This window comes from Schistocerca gregaria, unplaced genomic scaffold (assembly GCF_023897955.1).
Source record: "Schistocerca gregaria isolate iqSchGreg1 unplaced genomic scaffold, iqSchGreg1.2 ptg000180l, whole genome shotgun sequence".
Lineage (NCBI taxonomy): Eukaryota > Metazoa > Arthropoda > Insecta > Orthoptera > Acrididae > Schistocerca > Schistocerca gregaria.
The window spans coordinates 4,355,409-4,375,089 of record NW_026061730.1 but is presented as its reverse complement, the minus strand read 5'-3'; the positions used below and the strand labels follow the sequence as shown (position 1 = coordinate 4,375,089).

Genomic DNA, 19,681 nt, shown 5'->3' with positions numbered 1-19,681 from the left:
AACACCCAGTCCCCTGCCGGGTATCGAACCCGGGCCGCCTGTGTGGTAGGCGGTAATTGTAGCGCTACGCTACGGAGGCGGACATTCCGAAGCCAACACTGGCTGCTAATGCCAACAGCGGTCGGGACTGGAGGTATCAAAGACTGTCGACAGCGCGAGGCTACAGAGCGTAGTTGGACTGACTGGTCGACGAGTAACTCACGACAGTGCCACAGTGCTGCTGGTGGTGATACAAAGCGGAGCAATGGCAACGGTAAACAAAGCCAACATTCCATTATGTCTTCAGTGACACTAGCCTAAGTTGAGATTTAGTAAGAAAGGAACCCAAGAAATTTCGCTGGGAGACAAAGAAGTCGATTGTGAAAGATTAGCCTTTCTGCAAGATTAGTCAGTGGAATGCTTGGTGTCCTGCGAAAAATGTACGAGAGGAGTAGAGAGATGACGACACGTGCATGGCAACAGAAAGTGGTACTGAAACAGGTGTGGTCGTTGTCGGAGCCGCAGTTCTCGTCTCCAGGGAAAAGTAGTGAAGGACAAACGCTGTCCAAGGAGCGGGTGCTAAACATAATTACTTACTTGGAACATCATGACAGCCTAGCAAAAGAACAATTACGAACATATTTTGTAAAAGTCCGCAGAAATATGAGCGTTAGTGCGTAAGAAAGACTACGGACGTTCAATGCAGGACAAGGCGCAGTTATCACAAAAACTGATGTTCGCACGTTTCAAGGCTGTTCGATACAATTTACGGGATGTACTGGCTAGTGACCCACTGCGTTATCTGCATCAAATTGCGCGCGACATACATTATAGCGATTTCAAGAGAAGCAGTGGATGCTTCCATAACGTCAAACAGTGCTACAGAAGTGGAAGACATGAGATAATAAAGTTTCAAACAAAGCCTCAACTTGACGATGCACAGAAAACTACTGAGTCGGCCCAAAAATTTGTAGAGGAGATAAAATAAATTATCCCATTGGTTTCAACTGCAGCCAATTGGCATTTGAAGAGGAAACGTACATGAAAGGGACCCTCGAAATTAGACGTACCAAGAGAGATCTGCCAAGATCATTTGATATCAATTCCTTGACGCATTCGTGTCAGCTATGGCGACTTATTAACCTGATGGTAAATTGGCTGGAAAGCTATTTATTGCTCTGTGTCATTTGATTCGTTCTCGTGTGTGAGATTTTGGAAATGGCAGTAGGGAATATTTATATCACAGCAAGCAAGAGCGGGAGAAGGGGCGCAAGAGAACTCCAGCTATGGTATGAACACTGCTTTTGGCCAATAGCTCGTCAGAGTAAGTTGCTGGATTCCTAGTCTGGGTGTAATAATCATACTCCTAAAAAACAAACTATCGCTTCTGGAAAGTGTCTGACATTGCAGTTCATACCATCTGGAACCACCAAATGGATTCAGCCTCCAGATGTTTGTCTTTTCTGTGCGTATTAAACATATTACCGCACTATCTGCAGCGACGCCTTAAAGGACAGCCAGTTTTACGATAAGGTCCAGGACAGGCTGTTTCGCATTCGGTTGCACGCCATCACATCAGTTCCCGTCACCCTGTTACACCAATGTGACTTCTATAGGCATTCCTTAAGAGTAGATACCTAGCTGAACGTTTTGCACGGTTTGGAACTCCCAAGGAGCTCGCTTTTGATCTGGAAGGCGCGAACCTTTGTTATCATTGAGACTAGCCATTTTTATTCGGTTTTTGATGGTCAAAGTTAATGGTTTCTTTCGAACATTTCTTGGATGTCGACAATGTCCATTTTGTGATGTATAATAATGCATCTCATAGAAGGGTTATCTCCGTACCTCCCGGATTCTCGTTTTCTGTGGACGTGATGAGTCATTTACCAGATAATATTTTTCCTGTCGTAATTTTATCTTTCAAATGACAATCACTAAAGATTGCTCGTACGAGCTGGCACTCAACAGGTTCCTTGTAAGGCATCTAACAGAGAAGGTTAAGAAGCGTGAGGAATATAATGGACATAAGAAAGCTTATTTAGGTTTATCAGTCCTTGGAAAAACAGAAATTAAGCAACACCTTAGCTTTCAGGCAAAACACAGAACGACAGAATGGCAATATAAGAGAAAATCGGTATGTTCCTTCCAAGATAACTGGCTGTATTAAACTATGCTGTGAGTCTGAACCTACCTTAGGTGGACATGATGAAACAGTAGAATCTAACAATCCTAGAATATTCAGAAAGCGGGTAAATTTCACTTCCGCTTTAGCTGCGGATGTGAAAGAGCACGTTTAACAATGTTGCTGTCTTTTAGGTGCTTCCAGTGGTATACAAAAGAATTTACTCGACTGTACGTTACGTGTGTGTCAGGACGAAAGTAATTCAGAAGTAGCTAAGACAGACATTTAGTGTCTGTGATAGCACATGAAATATTCGATGTATCTTCAAAATTTCAGTTGTTTGTAGTATTTTGTTTTCTGTTATGTACTGAGTACCCGGTTTAAAGTTTTTGCATATTTTCAAATCAATTGCTTATCAGTGCTTCCTCCTTGGCTGATTCAATTAAAGATATACTCGCCGATGTTGTCCAAGAAACGAAAGAAAACTTAAAATCTCTAAGTTATTATGGTGCCTACGTCATGCGTGACTGCCATACAGAAATCCAAACAACTGTAAGAGAGGAGCACAATTTCGTATTTCGTGTACTGTGTGCATTGTTATGAACACCAAATGAACGTAGTTCTTACCCAAGCTATAAGTCAAAACAAACAAATAAAGCTGTTTTCAGAACTACTACAGAGGTAGCAATATCTTTCCGTCACTCAGCTGGAAAATTGGCTGTTCCATATGCAACTGTGAAACGAAGAATCCTTCATGTATCAACCATAAGACGGATTAAATCGAAAACGGTCTTCACAGTTAACGAGCATAGAGGCCCTTATAGAATGTTAAACACATTGAAGATACCAGCAACCAGACGCCAATTGTGAATCAAACATTAGGTCTGAGCCTAGCACTCAATGATACCACAGAGCAGTCAGATGCTTAAATTCTACAGCCATTTGTTGGCCTCCAATTTACTTAACCAGCACTTCTTCCTTGCACTGTAAAATAAGTGTCCTGAACAAATTCTTTCTGCTGTTGCGCACTCCTATCTATTTTTGAAGTAAAACTGTGTTAAAAACAGAACTACAGACCATTCATTCTTAAAATAATTTTCAAGAACAGAAAAGCGCAGTAGCCCCCATAAAGTTTGTCATTGAAAATAACCTTCAAGAAACCCTTGGCGACGTCATGAATCTGCTGAAATGAGCGGCTGCTATCCCATGAGGACGTGTGAAGCAGAGAGGTGTTTCCGCAATCTGTCGCAGGTCAAACAGTTCCTTAGAAGTACCACAGATGAAGATAGGCTGTGTGCTCTTGCCATGCTTTCCATTCAAAAGGAGACGATTCACCGGTGTACAGATTTCAACGACAGTCATTGATCCCTTACGATAAAGGAAAGAAGGATGGACTTTCTGTATACGTCTGCAGGTGATTCAGTCCCACGAACATTCTCAGGGTCATTGTAATGTAATTTTACAGGTACAGAAATATTTTACTTAATTTAGAAAATTAAATTATTCGGAAAGGTTAGATGTACATTGCAGTGAAGGTAGCGAAATCCGTGCGAGTCACTTTAGGCACCAGGGGCCGCAGGCTGTGCTCCACGTCCTCTGCCTCACGACGACACAGTGGCGACTGTTAATCTCCAACGCGCAGAATGCCATCCGCCATTTTCCCTTATCCCGCAGAACTTTCCACTCTTCACTGTGTTTGTGCAACGATGGATATTTGGTGCTTACTTTGTAATTCGTTCTCTTTCTTGTCGATGTATCGCTTTACGTTAAATAGTTAAGAGCCGTTTGACATCGCTATATTGATTCTGAATTGCTTATTACGGTAATGTCAATCTCGATAATTATGCAGAAGACATAATTACAGAAATTACGTAAAGAGTGCGATAATGATGAGGCACGTCAGAACTTGTGCACACAAGTGCTTTGGTTTTACAAAATCTACTCATTATATTTGGCAACATCTTATTTTCGTCTATTCTCAGACATATGGAAAACGTTTTGGACTTAGGAAATATATATGGTTAATTAACCGTATTTCCAAATCGTACATAGTGATGTCTTCTCACTCGCAAGAGGATGTTACAGAGTTCATTGACCGAAAATGTTGAGAACGAAATGCAGTTTGCCCCTAATAAACTGTCGTGGGAGAAAACGTATAATCTTTGATAACAGCATGTGTAAGCCACGCCGCCTGTCAGCGTGTGAAAACGGCACTGTACATGAGGTCTTGGCGATCTGTGCTGCACGAGGAAGCACTTACCGGGATATTCACAGTAGTGCAACCAGATGTAACGTTCTCCGGCGCTCGCTCCCCAGATGCTGGCGGAGCCAGTGACGTCGCGGAGGTGGCTGCAGACGCAGTCGAGCACCGTCGCGTCTGAAGCCAACAGAGCCGCCAGCGCGGCGACGACCACCGCCGGCTGCATTGTCCGCTGCCGACACTGGGGAGCAGACAGGCAGAGGCCGTGCGCGTCAGCTGGCAGCGCGGGCTCCACAGGAGGGCAAGCGCAGCGGAAGTCTGCCGCGGGGCGGCCGAACCACAGGAAGCGTGGCTTCTCTCATCCGGATCGCAGCCGTACTCCTGTCTGCCTGGTAGCGATTTACAAAAGTCGCTGAGTAAAACAAAAGTGATATCTGGGCTTCCGCAAGGAAGTGTTGTAGGCGTCCTGCTGTTCCTAATCTATCAAAACGATTTAGGAGGCAATCTGAACAGCAATTGTTTGCAGATGATGCTCTCTTTTACGATCTAGTAAAGTCATCAGAAGATCAAAACCCACTGTAAAATGATTTTTGAGAAAGTATCGATGCGGAGCGTAATGTGGCGGTTGATTATAAATAATGAAAAGTGTTACGTCATACACAGGAGAACTAGAAGGAATCTTTTGAATTTGTTTTACTCGATGAGTCACACAAACCCAAAGGTTGCCACTTCAGCTAAATGGCAAGAGGCTACAATTAAGGCCAACTTAAATAGGAACTATCAAATACACTCCTGGAAATTGAAATAAGAACACCGTGAATTCATTGTCCCAGAAAGGGGAAACTTTATTGACACATTCCTGGGGACAGATACATCACATGATCACACCGACAGAACCACAGGCACATAGACACAGGCAACAGAGCATGCACAATGTCGGCACTAGTACAGTGTATATCCACCTTTCGCAGCAATGCAGGCTGCTATTCTCCCACGGAGACGATCGTAGAGATGCTGAATGTAGTCCTGTGGAACGGCTTGCCATGCCATTTCCACCTGGCGCCTCAGTTCGTCCAGCGTTCGTGCTGGACGTGCAGACCGCGTGAGACGACGCTTCATCCAGTCCCAAACATGCTCAATGGGGGACAGATCCGGAGATCTTGCTGGCCAGGGTAGTTGACTTACACCTTCTAGAGCACGTTGGGTGGCACGGGATACATGCGGACGTGCATTGTCCTGTTGGAACAGCAAGTTCCCTTGCCGGTCTAGGAATGGTAGAACGACGGATTCGATGACGGTTTGGATGTACCGTGCACTATTCAGTGTCCCCTCGACGATCAGTGTAGGAGATCGCTCCCCACACCGTGATGCCGGGTGTTGGCCCTGTGTGCCTCGGTCGTATGCAATCCTGATTGTGGCGCTCACGTGCACGGCGCCAAACACACATACGACCATCATTGGCACCAAGGCAGAAGCGACTCTCATCGCTGAAGACGACACGTCTCCATTCGTCCCTCCATTCACGCTTGTCGCGACACCACTGGAGGCGGGCTGCACGATGTTGGGGCGTGAGCGGAAGACGGCCTAACGGTGTGCGGGACCGTAGCCCAGCTTCATGGAGACGGTTGCGAATGGTGCTCGCCGATACCCCAGGAGCAACAGTGTCCCTCATTTGCTGGGAAGTGGCGGTGCGGTCCTCTACGGTCTTGGCGTGCATCCGTGCGTCGCTGTGGTCCGGTCCCAGGTTGACGGGCACGTGCACCTTCCGCCGACCACTGGAGATAACATCGATGTACTGTGGAGACCTCACGCCCCACGTGTTGAGCAATTCGGCGGTACGCCCACCCGGCCTCCCGCATGCCCACTATACGCCCTCGCTCAAAGTCCGTCAACTGCACATACGGTTCACGTCCACGCTGTCGCGGCATGCTACCAGTGTTAAAGGCTGCGACGGAGCTCCGTATGCCACGGCAAACTGTCTGACACTGACGGCGGCGGTGCACAAATGCTGCGCAGCTAGCGCCATTCGACGGCCAACACCTCGGTTCCTGGTTTGTCCGCTGTGCCGTGCGTGTGATCATTGCATGTACAGCCCTCTCGCAGTGTCCGGAGCAAGTATGGTGGGTCTGACACACCGGTGTCAATGTGCTCTTTTTTCCATTTCCAGGAGTGTAGTAAATCATGTAGTGAAGACGAGCCGAAGACTGTTTTGTGTGCAGAACACCTAGACGATGCGACAAGTCCACTAAGGAGACTGTCACTTCTAGAAGCACCCTCCGCCACACACCGCCATATGGCTTGTGGGTTATTGCTGCAGATGTAGATGTAGTCTAAATCTCCACGCAAACGACATAAGTCACAATATGGTGCCTGGTGGAAGTTGCCTTGCACCATCACTAGTCATTTTCTTTCCTCTTACGCTTGTAAATACAGCGAGGGAAAAGCGACTGTCTTTATACCTCCATCATCATCAGTTATTTAGTTATTTGCTATATTAGCAGGTCCATTGCCTCTCCATTTTCTACTATCCATTGCTTCCTTGTTAAGGCTGCTGTATGTTGTACTGTCCATCACGTCATCCATTATTTGAAATCTCCTCCTTCCTCGCTTCCTTTTCCCTTCTACATAACCTTCTGAAACTGTTTTTATCAGTCCGTCATCCTGTATTAATATTTGCCCAATTCCATTTCATTTTCTTCTTTTTGTAACATCTAGTAACTGTCTTTTCTCTCCCACTCTTCTCAGAACCTCTTCATTTTTTGCTATTATTTCCATACTCCGACATGCCCACTTCTAAAAAACCTCCAGCCTTTCTCTGTATTTCTTCCTCAAACCCCATGTTTCAGGGCCATATAGAACAATACTCAATACAAAACATTTTTGAGTCTTTTCCTCAGTTCTTTGCCAGACTGGTGCAGAAAATTCCCTTTTCTTATAAAATGCCTCTTTTACCATTGCTATCCTTGTTTTAATTTCTGTGCTTCTCTTCCAGTTGGTGTCTATCCTGCTTCCAAGATACTTAAAATTTTGCACCTGTTGTGATATTTCTCCATTCAGCATAATTTTTATATCTTTATTGCCCCCTAGTGCCGAACTTTTGTTTCTTTGTGTTAATTTTAATTGCATAATTTTTTTACGTTAGCTTGAATGGTGTCCACTAAATCCTGTAATTCTTTTCCCCTGTGGCTAGAAGCAAACCTCAAACACACTACTCTCCTTCCGCCACTTTCTTCTCCTTTGTCACCTAATGTGCATATTTTCCAAGAACAGGTTGAAAAGGGTAGATGATAGACGGCATCCTCGTCTTACTCCTTTTCCTAGTCCAATCGAGTTTGTACTTTCTCCCCTCTCCTTAACTAAGGCTCTTCGATTCAGGTGTAATGAGTTACAAGTCTTCTGCTTTTCCGGTTCACTCTATTTTCCTTCATAATAGGCTTGTCCCAAGCCACATCGACAAAGGCCTTTTCTAAATCGATGAATTACATATAGAGGTCTCCTCCTTTTTCAATAAACCTTTCTCCCACGATTCGTAGGAGCCCTATTGCATCTCTGGTGCCGTGTTCCGTCTGAAGCCAAACTGCTCCTCGCCAACATTCTCCTCCATTACTTTGGTTGTATGTGAAATGAGGCGGATTTTCCTGTGCTCGTTGCATTTCTTGGGTCCTTGTTTTTTCGGTAATGGAATCATTATTATTGTCAGGAAGTTCTCAGGCCATTCATCACTGTAATATATTATATTACATAACCTCAATATTTCTCTTATTCCATCTTGGTTCAAGCATTTTAATATTTATCTTGGTATCGTATCTGTACCGACTGCTTTACCATTTTTCATTACAGCTATGGCACACTTTACCTTTTCTATTATGATGGTTGGTCCTTTCTCGTGATCAATCACACTGTTGAGTAATTCAAGTTCCAGAGTTTCTGGTTTTGCGATCTGTGTCATATAGCTTTTTAGATATTCTTGCTATCACTGGCGGACATCGTCACGATCTTTGTACACTACCTCTTCCCCTTTACTCAAAATTTCCATAGTAGCACTTCCTGTTTTGATCTCATGTCATAGTCTTTACTCTGTTGCATAGTAAGCCGTATCTTCCCTTCCTGTCCAGTTCTTCAGTTGCATCACTTTCTTCTTTCAGCCAATTTTTCCTAGCCTGCTCTGTTTCTCTTCGCAGTTCATTATTTAACCTTTGGTAAATCTTTCTTGCATCTTGCTGTCCTGCTTTAATGATCCCTTCTTTCAGCATATTCCAGTAGTCGTTGATAGTATCAGGTCGGTTTTTGTCTCGTCATGTGTTTAGAAACTCAAGTGACAGCATTTCTGTAATTTGTTCTTTGTTGGATCTCATCTTCTGTAGATCCCTTTTCTTCGCCATGCCTCCACAGACAGCCTAATTTCTGTGTTCAGTGCTTCTTACGTGAAATGGACGTTGAAGCCAGTGAAATCGAACTGCATTCAGCTTCGAATGTCGGTTTCTCTAAATTTCCTGAACAGTTTTCCTAGAAAATAACATCGTCTTCCCTACAGGGAAAACCACCTCCACAACACTAGCATGTTGTTCGAACCCTGAGATAACAACTCTGGCTGCACAGTTCAATTGCTTCGACGTTGTGTAGATCCAAAACATTCCAATAACACTCAAGAAGGGGTTGCATTAGTGTCCTATATTCTGTCTTCTACAGATAATCCGTTCTTTCCTCAAATTCTCCCACTCACCTTCTCTGCTGCACCTATACATGCTCATTTCATTTCATATCACTTTGCAACGTTACACCTAGATATTTCATCGACGTGAGTGTGTCAAGCAGCGCACTGCTAATGCTGTATTCGAATATTTCTACATTTAGAGCTAACTACCATTCATCTTACCAAATAGAAATTTTGTTTTAGTCATCTTGTACCCTCCTACAGTCACTCAACAATTATACCTCCCCGTACACCACGGCATCATCAGCTCATGCTGTATGTCAGATTATGTTCTGAAGCACTCTCGGGATACTTTTGTCTCTCATTAACAACTTGGTGCCGTGTACAAAGTAAGGTGCTCTGTTATTAAGCAGTTTTCGTACCACTCATATATCTAGAAACTTATTTTGTATGCTCGTTCATTCGTTAACAGACTGCAGTAAGACACTGTAGCACAGGATCACTGTGGGTTGTGAGCCAAATCGCTGCCTCAGTAACTAACTGTCAGTACGTTTTTATGGTGTTATATTAAAGCAGACACAACTGCTTATGTCACCCTCCTGTCCGCTCACCCTTCCGTCCCCACTCCAGTCCCCCTACATTCCCCTTCCCCACACTGCTCTCGACCAATAAGGATCATTTCAGGTCTGTATATAGTAGTGGAAAGAACATGACAAAGTGCTATCAGCAGGGATGGGCCAAAAACCAAATATATTCCATTATACCTATGTACTTTTTCAGCAGGGCAACTAACTCCAGCTGGAACGCAGCAGCAAGCCAGAGACTGTCTTCCAGATTTAACAGACCTAAGTCTTTCTACTATTTAAACAGAGCTTCTTCAAGTCTAAAAAAAAAAAATGGTTCAAATGGCTCTGAGCACAATGGGACTTAACTGCTGAGGTCATTAGTCCTCTAGAACTTAGAACTACTTAAACCCAACTAACCTAAGGACATAACACACATCCATGCCCGAGGCAGGATTCAAACCTGCGGTCGTAGCGGTCGCGCGCTCAAGTATCAGTTAAGTTGCAGAAGTGTATCGCTTTTGACCAACACACATATTTTGACTGTTAGTCTATCTAAATGTGTGAATGTAGGTTCAGAACCCGACAGTGACTTTGGGATGGCTGTAGAAGTAGACAACTTTCGACGTGTTTTTGATAGTACAGGACTATCTGTGTAGCATGACGGAGTATACGAAGAAGTAGGTGACAACAGAATGTGGTGTATTTCAATCATTATCTGACTTTAAAATGTGTGGGAGGAGGGTTTCAACAGCGGATACATACAGGGAAGCTATTAGTGAATTAAGTTCAGGGAACACAAGCATTTAAACAAATCATTCGAGTGTGCATAATTTGGATGAGTTATGCGGTGTGTTAACGACTGCTACAGACAGACCACATAGAGGCATCTGACTGTATGAGGGGCATTGTATAAATGCATGTATTCTCGCAGTGCCAGGAGAGCCTATTAGTATCAAGGGCACTGAAGCAGAAGTCAAGGATGGTATATCTATCCATATATATGTTGATCCTCCCCCAATGAACCATGGACCTTGCCGTTGGTGGGGAGGCTTGCGTGCCTCAGCGATACAGATAGCCGTACCGTAGGTGCAACCACAACGGAGGGGTATCTGTTGAGAGGCCAGAAAAACGTGTGGTTCCTGAAGAGGGGCAGCAGCCTCTTCAGTAGTTGCAGGGGCAACAGTCTGGATGATTGAGTGATCTGGCCTTGTAACACTAACCAAAACAGAATTGCTGTGCTGGTACTGCGAACGGCTGAAAGCAAGGGGAAACTACGTCCGTACTTTTCCCCGAGGGCATGCAGCTTTGCTGTATGATTAAATGATGTTGGCGTCCTCTTGGGTAAAATATTCTGGAGGTAAAATAGTCCCCCATTCAGATCTCCGGGCGGGGACTACGCAAGAGGATGTCGTTATCAGGAGAAAGAAAACTGGCGTTCTACGTATCGGGGCATGGAATGTCAGATCCCTTAATCGGGCAGGTGGGTTAGAAAATTTAAAAAGGGAAATGGATAGGTTAAAGTTAGATATAGTGGGAATTAGTGAAGTTCGCTGGCAGGAGGAACAAGACTTCTGGTCAGGTGACTGCAGGGTTATAAACACAAAATCAAATAGGGGTAATGCAGGAGTAGGTTTAATAATGAACAGGAAAATAAAATGTGGGTAAGCTACTACAAACAGCATAGTGAACGCATTATTGTGGCCAAGATAGATACGAAGCCCACACCTACTACAGTAGTACAAGTTTATACGCCAACTAGCTCGGCAGATGACGAAGAAATTGAAGAAATTTATTATCAGATAAAAGAAATTATTCAGATAGTGAAGGGAGATGAAAATTTAATAGTCATGGGTGACTGGAATTCGGTATTAGGAAAAGGTAGAGAAATAAACGTAGTAGGTGAATATGGACTGGGGCAAAGAAATGAAAGAGGAAGCCGCCTGGTAGAATTTTGCACAGAGCACAACTTAATCATAGCTAACACTTGGTTCAAGAATCATAAAAGAAGGCTGTATACATGGAAGAAGCCTCGAGATACTAAAAGGTATTAGCTAGATTATGTAATGGTAAGACAGAGATTTAGGAACCAAGTTTTAAATTGTAAGACATTTCCAGGGGCTGATGTGGACACTGACCATAATCTATTGGTTATGATCTGTAGATTAAAACTGAAGAAACTGCAAATAGGTGGGAATTTAAGGAGATGGGACATGGATAAACTAAAAGAACCAGAAGTTGTACAGAGTTTCAGGGAAAGCATAAGGAAGCAATTGACAGGAATGGGGGAACGAAATACAGTAGAAGAAAAATGGGTAGCTTTGAGGGATGAAGTAGTGAAGGCAGCAGAAGATCAAGTAGGTAAAAAGACGAAGGCTAGTAGAAATCCTTCGGTAACAGAAGAAATATTGAATTTAATTGATGAAAGGAGAAAATATAAAAAATGCAGTAAATGAAGCAGGCAAAAAGGAATACAGACGTCTCAAAAATGATATCGACAGGAAGTGCAAAATGGCTAAGCAGGGATGGCTAGAGAACAAATGTAAGGATGTGGAGGCTAATGGCGATACGATACTGCGTGTAGAGTTTGACAGATCCCTGAAAGACCTGAGTAGAAACAAGGCCCCTGGAGTAGACAATATTCCATTGGAACTACTGACGTCCTTGGAAGAGCCCATCCTGACAAAACTCTACCATAGGGTGAGCAAGATGTATGAGACAGGCGAAATACCCTCAGACTTCGAGAAGAATGTAATAATTCCAATCCCAAAGAAAGCAGGTGTTGACAGATGTGAAAATTACCGAACTATCAGTTTAATAAGTCACAACTGCAAAATACTAACGCGAATTCTCTACAGACGAATGGAAAAACTAGTAGAAGCCGACCTCGGGGAAGATCAGTTTGGATTCCGTAGAAATGTTGGAACACGTGAGGCAATAGTGTCCCTACGACTTTCCTTAGAAACTAGATTAAGGAAGGGCAAACGTACATTTCTAGCATTTGTAGACTTAGAGAAAGCTTTTGACAATGTGGACTGGAATACTCTCTTTCAAATTCAGAAGGTGGCAGGGGTAAAATACAGGGAGCGAAAGATATTTATAATTTGTACAGAAACCAGATGGCAGTTGTAAGAGTCGATGGACATGAAAGGGAAGCAGTGGTTGGGAAGGGAGCGAGACAGGGTTGTAGTCTCTCCCGGTGTTATTCAATCTCTATATTGAGCAAGCAGTAAAGGAAACAAAAGATAAATCTGGAGGTATTAAAATCCATGGAGAAGAAATTGGGGTTTGCCGATGACATCGTAATTCTGTCAGAGACAGCAAAGGACTTGGAAGAGCAATTGAATGGCAAGGATAGTGTCTTGAAAAGAGGATATAAGACGAACCTCAACAAAAGCAAAACGAGAATAATGGTATGTAGTCGAATTAAGTCGGGTGATGCTGAGGGAATTAGATTAGGAAATGAGACACTTAAAGTAGTAAAGGAGTTTTGCTGTTTGGGGAGCAAAATAACTGATGATGGTCGAAGTAGCGAGGATATAAAATGTAGACTGGCAATGGCAGGGAAAGCGTTCGAGAAGAAGAGAAATTTGTTAACATCGAGTATAGATTTAAGTTTCAGGAAGTCATTTCTGAAAGTATTTGTATGGAGTGTAGCCATGTATGGAAGTGAAATATGCACGTTAAATAGTTTGGACAGGAAGAGAATAGAAGCTTTCGAAATGTGGTGCTACAGAAGAATGCTGAAGATTAGATGGGTAGATCACATAACTAATGAGGAAGTATTGAATAGGACTGAATACTGTACAAAGCCGAATTTAAGACTCATGTAAAGCAACATCTCGGAAGACATTGCTCCACTCAATTTGTATAAAATGTACATATGTAAATATAAAAATACGAAATAGAGTGTTCTTTCTTTCCGTGCCAGTGCATCACAATCGTTACCACTCAATTGCACATAAACATCCCAAGAGGCAGTGCATACTCGAAAGTCTCCAGCACTGTCGTCGTTGTCAGGGCGCGAGACGCCTCTGTGGGGAAGCCGCACTCTGGCAGACCTGCTCAGAGCTGCCGCTGCGGCCCCACGTGGCCACTGGTGGTGGCGAGCAGGTGGCGACCTGCAGGGGGGAGGGGGGCAGCCAGCTCCCCACCCAGCCTGTGCCTGCACGGCAGTGCTGGCCCCACAGCTCATGGTGCACACAGATAAGCAGCCAGGGAGGTGTCACGTCAAAGCGTGTGGCCAGCAGGAGTCGGCATCTTAATGTTACGATGAAATATATATACTTACTGTAACTCAGTGGTAATGTGTTATCAAACTGCTATGCCTGTACATAATTTTATTAATTGGAAATTTTTTTACCTAGAAGTTTACTATTGAACACACTTTATGCTGACAGAAAAGACATGTGTAACGCACCACACAGTAAGTAACTAACCACATGTTACAATATTGATTTAAGGAAATACTCATTTTTCATCATTTACATCTGGCTAGTCGTTTGTAGGGATAACGTTCTTTTCTCCGAAATAACAATGATATAACAAAACAATAACTAATGGCTTTGCAGTTAAGAAACTTCTTTTGTAAGAAAATGATCGATGTGTACTTATGGTTTTGCACATTTCGTATTGCACTTAATCACATATAATATTTCACATTTAATTCCATATACATTTTTAAACTAACAGCAATCTGTTTTCTTCCATTTAATTGTTTACCGGTATCATATTTACATTTAATTCCACCTTCAGATAAAAAATTAAAAAGGACTCTGTTTTCCCAGTCAACCATTCCTTCTTTTCTGTTTGCTATCTGTATGCGAAAATGATATTGGTGGAATAGCAGTAATAGGCGGAAAAAAGACCAGTCATAGACACATGCAACATACACTCCTGGAAATGGAAAAAAGAACACATTGACACCGGTGTGTCAAACCCACCATACTTGCTCTGGACACTGCGAGAGGGCTGTACAAGCAATGATCACACGCACGGCACAGCGGACACACCAGGAACCGAGGTGTTGGCTGTCGAATGGCGCTAGCCGCGCAGCATTTGTGCACCGCCGCCGTCAGTGTCAGCCAGTTTGCCGTGGCATACGGAGCTCCATCGCAGTCTTTAACACTGGTAGCATGCCGCGACAGAGTGGACGTGAACCGTATGTGCAGTTGACGGACTTTGAGCGAGGGCATATAGTGGGCATGCGGGAGGCCGGGTGGATGTACCGCCGAATTGCTCAACATGTGGGGCGTGAGGTCTCCACAGTACATCGATGTTGTCGCCAGTGGTCGGCGGAAGGTGCACGTGCCCGTCGACCTGGGACCGGACCGCAGTGACGCACGGATGCACGCCAAGACCGTAGGATCCTACGCAGTGCCGTAGGGTACCGCACCGCCACTTCCCAGCAAATTAGGGACACTGTTGCTCCTGGGGTATCGGCGATGACCATTCGCAACTGTCTCCATGAAGCCGGGCTACTGTCCCGCACACCGTTAGGCCGTCTTCCACTCAAGCCCCAACATCGTGCAGCCCGCCTCCAGTGGTGTCGCGACAGGCGTGAATGGAGGGACGAATGGAGACGTGTCGTCTTCAGCGATGAGAGTCGCTTCTGCCTTGGTGCCAATGATGGTCGTATGCGTGTTTGGCGCAGTGCAGGTGAGCGCCACAATCAGGACTGCATACGACCGAGCACACAGGGCCAACACCCGGCATCATGGTGTGGGGAGCGATCTCCTACACTGGCCGTACACCTCTGGTGATCGTCGAGGGGACACTGAATAGTACACGGTACATCCAAACCGTCATCGAACCCATCGTTCTACAATTCGTAGACCGGCAAGGTAACTTGCTGTTCCTACAGGACAATGCACGTCCGCATGCATCCCGTGCCACCAAACGTGCTCTAGAAGGTGTAAGTCAACTACCCTGGCCAGCAAGATCTCCGGATCTGTCCCCCATTGAGCATGTTTGGGACTGGATGAAGCGTCGTCTCACGCGGTCTGCACGTCCAGCACGAACGCTGGTCCAACTGAGGCGCCAGGTGGAAATGGCATGGCAAGCCGTTCCACAGGACTACATCCAGCATCTCTACGATCGTCTCCATGGGAGAATAGCAGCCTGCATTGCTGCGAAAGGTGGATATACACTGTACTAGTGCCGACATTGTGCATGCTCTGTTGCCTGTGTCTATGTGCTTGTGGTTCTGTCAGTGCGATCATGTGATGTATCTGACCCCAGGAATGTGTCAATAAAGTTTCCCCTTCCTGGGACAATGAATTCACGGTGTTCTTATTTCAATTTCCAGGAGTGTATATACACTGAAGAGGCAAAGAAACTGGTACATCTGCCTAATATTTTGTACGGGCCCCACGAGCATGGATAAGTGCCACATCACGATGTGGCTGACACTCGATTAATGTCTCAAGTAGTGCTGGAGGGAACTGACACCATGAATCGTGCAGGACTGTCCATAAATCCTTCAAAGTAGGATGGGGTGGAGATCTCTTCTGAACAGCACGTTGCAAGGCGTCCCCGATATGCTCAATAATGTTCACATCTGGGGATTTTGGTCGCCATCGGTACTGTTTAAATTTAGAAGAATGTTCCTGGAGCCACTCTGTAACAATTCCGGACGTGTGGGGTGTCGCATTGTCCTGCTAGAATTGCCCAATTCCGGTGGAGTGCACAATTTACATGAATGGATGTAGGTGATCACACAGGATGTTTACGCAGGTGTCACCCATCAGAGTTGTATTCAGACGTATTAGAAGTCCCATATCACTCCAATCCCACACGCCCCACACCATTACAGAGCCTCCAGCCCTTTGAACTGTCCCCTGCTGACATGCAGAGTACATGGATTCATAAGTTTGTCTCCATACCCTGAAATACTCTTGTTTGATGTTCAGCCCAAGATCCTCATGGACTAGCAGAAGAAGTTATATAACTTTTGACTTCAAAGGTAGCTCTGTGTTTATGTCTCATTTATAATCTATGTCTAGAAATAGGCAATGGAAAATCGCGGAGGTAGTTACAATCAAGAAAGTCCGATAGATCTAGTTGCTTGCTGGATGTTCTGTAAAAAGCATCTGAAAAGCTGATTGGCGTCAGACGGTCGACTCACGGGATTCTGAGTGGTGTGAACTGCTGGCAGCTCGCTTTCCGTGACCACTAAGAATGCCGCAAATGCAGGCGCGTGAAACTACGCAGTCGGCGGCACGGTGTCGGTATCCCGGAGACTCACGAGGACTTTCGGTGGCGGCCGGCGCCGATCTCTCAGACAGGGGGGAGGGGGGGGAGGGACTGGCTGAGAGCTCACTGTCGAGGCAGTCGCCAGGGCTACGGAATCGTGGTAAACGTCCTGGGAAACCGATGCGAGTTAACCGAGTTATCTGTGACACCAGCAAAAGCCGCATTTTCTCTTTTTCTTCATAGGCTATAATTGGACAGCCAGCGTCCGCCATCTGGTATTTTTTTGCGGACCTTAGTGCTCCGCTGAGTGGACTCAGCCGACACCAACGGCCCCCGCCTCACAGTGATGGCTGGCTGCACAGGTGAGATCGCGGCCACCGTTGCCCGTACACTGCCGCGTGGAGGTATTCAATCCTTTTTTGTATAAGATACAGCTGTAATTAATTACTTCATGACATTATATGTACAGTTTTGAAAAGGAAAATTATTAAATTTTTAATTTTTGAGCATAGAAAAAAAAGCAAAGTAGATATAAGTAGCCGTTGTCCCCTCACCGGCGCTACTGAGGAAGGAGGTCTCAGAACATTTCCTGGAGCCCGCCTGCCCTGGGCAGTGCCTCCCATAAACTAATAACTTTATCACATGAGATATTTCACGCCTCGAATGTCACGAGACCAGTCACTCCTCACATAACTGTTCTAATGTCTAAATGTACTCGTGGGAAGACAGGAAATACGATAGAAAAAAAGCACAGAATGTGGTGAGGTATCCAGAATTACTTACCCTGCAAGGTCAGCGTCCAGCAATTAACATCCACAAGTTTACCCATTGCTCACAAGCCACACTGGACAATCTAGTCCCTGTTTTCCAGTTGGACTGATCACACAGCAACACACAAACTTTGCCGCAGCCAACAACTCCCACTTGTTTCTCAGGATGTAAACGAACCAAAGAGTGTGACTACGGCTGAGGTTCAAAGACATTACGTTTGAACAGAGCTTTTCTTTCGAAAACAGTATTGATCCTGAAAATTGCACACTGATGATACTAAACATACAGGGTGTGCTAAAAAGGAACTAGTGGCTTTAGAATAATACAGATATATACTGAGGAAACTACAGAATGGATTGATGTGTCATTTTGTAGCAAAGAACCTCAAGTTTCAAATAAAAGTGTAATTTTGTTTTTGATTTGACTAAGGTGGAAGGAGTATATAGAAGGTTTATAGAAGGGCGATGTACTTGAGGACAATATTATGGAAATGGAAGAGGCTGTAGATAAAGACGAAATGGGAGATACGATACTGCGTGAAGAGTTTGACAGAGCGCTGAAAGACCTGAGTAGAAACAAGGCCCCCGGAGTAGAAAACATTCCATTAGAACTACTGACGGCCTTGGGAGAGCCAGTCATGACAAAACTCTACCATCGGGTGAGCAAGATGTATGAGACAGGCGAAATACCCTGAGACTTCAAGAAGAATATAATAATTCCAATCCCAAAGAGAGCAGGTGTTGACAGATGTGAAAATTACCGAACTATCAGTTTAATAAGTCACAGCTGCAAAATGCTAACGCGAATACTTTACAGACGAATGGAAAAACTGGTAGATGCCGACCTAGGGGGAAGATCAGTTTAGATTCCATAGAAATGTTGGAGCACGGGAGGCAAAACTGATACTACGACTTATCTTAGAAGGTAGATTAAGAAAAGGCAAACGTTTCTAGCATTTGTAGACTTAGAGAAAGCTTTTGACAATGTTGACTGGAATACTCTTTTACAAATTCTAAAGGTGGCAGGAGTAAAATACAGGGAGCGAAAAGCTATTTAAAATTTGTACAGAAACCAGATGGCGGTCATAAGAGTCGAGAGGCATGAAAGGGAAGCAGTGGTTGGGAAAGGAGTGAGACAGGGTTGTAGCCTCTCCCCGATGTTATTCAGTCTGTGTATTGAGCAAGCAGTAAAGGAAGCAAAAGAAAAATTTGGAGTAGGTATTAAAATTCATGGAGAAGAAGTAAAAACTTTGAGGATCGCCGATGACATTGTAATTCTGTCAGAGACGGCAAAGGACTTGGAAGAGCAGTTGAACGGAATTGACAGTGTCTTGAAAGGAGGATATAAGATGAACATCAACAAAAGCAAAACGAGGATAATGGAATGTAGTCAAATTAAATCGGGTGATGCTGAGGGAATTAGATTAGGAAATGAGACACTTAAAGTAGTAAATGAGTTTTGCTATTTAGGAATTAAAATAACTGATGATGGACGAAGTAGAGAGGATATAAAATGTATAAAATGTATACTGGCAATGGCAAGGAAAGCGTTTCTGAAGAAGAGAAATTTGTTAACATCGAATATAGATTTATGTGTCGTGAAGTCGTTTCTGAAAGTATTTGTATGGAGTGTAGCCATGTATGGAAGTGAAACATGGACGATAACTAGTTTGGACAAGAAGAGAATAGACGCTTTCGAAATGTGGTGCTACAGGAGAATACTGAAGATAAGGTGGATAGATCACGTAACTAATGAGGAGGTATTGAATAGGATTGGGGAGAAGAGAAGTTTGTGGCAAAACTTGACTAGAAGAAGGGATCGGTAGGTGGGACATGTTTTGAGGCATCAAGGGATCACAAATTTAACATTGGAGGGCAGCGTGGAGGATAAAAATCGTAGAGGGAGACCGAGAGATGAGCACATTAAGCAGATTCAGAAGGATGTAGGTTGAAGTAGGTACTGGAGATGAAGAAACTTGCACAGGATAGAGTAGCATGGAGAGCTGCATCAAACCAGTCTCAGGACTGAAGGCAACAACAACAACAACATCCATTCATGATGCGGAAAATATCTCACTGGTAGTCAATTTCTTCCCACATTCGTTGCAGCAAATAGGCCGTAACTTGTGCAACAGCTGCGTAGAATCACGTAATAGTTTTTTGCAGCGTTCGCCTCATGGAACCATAACCCACTGTGAG

General features: G+C 44.4%; 1 protein-coding gene across 1 annotated transcript in view; it reads right to left on the bottom strand.

The window, feature by feature from the left end:
• The window catches only part of LOC126302895 (uncharacterized), a 139,067-nt gene extending 122,083 nt beyond the window's left edge, over nucleotides 1-16,984 (bottom strand). Inside the window, exons 1-2 of the mRNA XM_049991750.1 lie at nucleotides 16,840-16,984; nucleotides 4,362-4,619 (exon numbers count right to left, since the gene is read on the bottom strand). Coding sequence (XP_049847707.1) covers nucleotides 4,362-4,619; nucleotides 16,840-16,984 — 403 coding nt within the window. The remainder of the gene's footprint in view (nucleotides 1-4,361; nucleotides 4,620-16,839) is intronic.
• Between the last annotated feature and the right edge of the window lie 2,697 nt (nucleotides 16,985-19,681).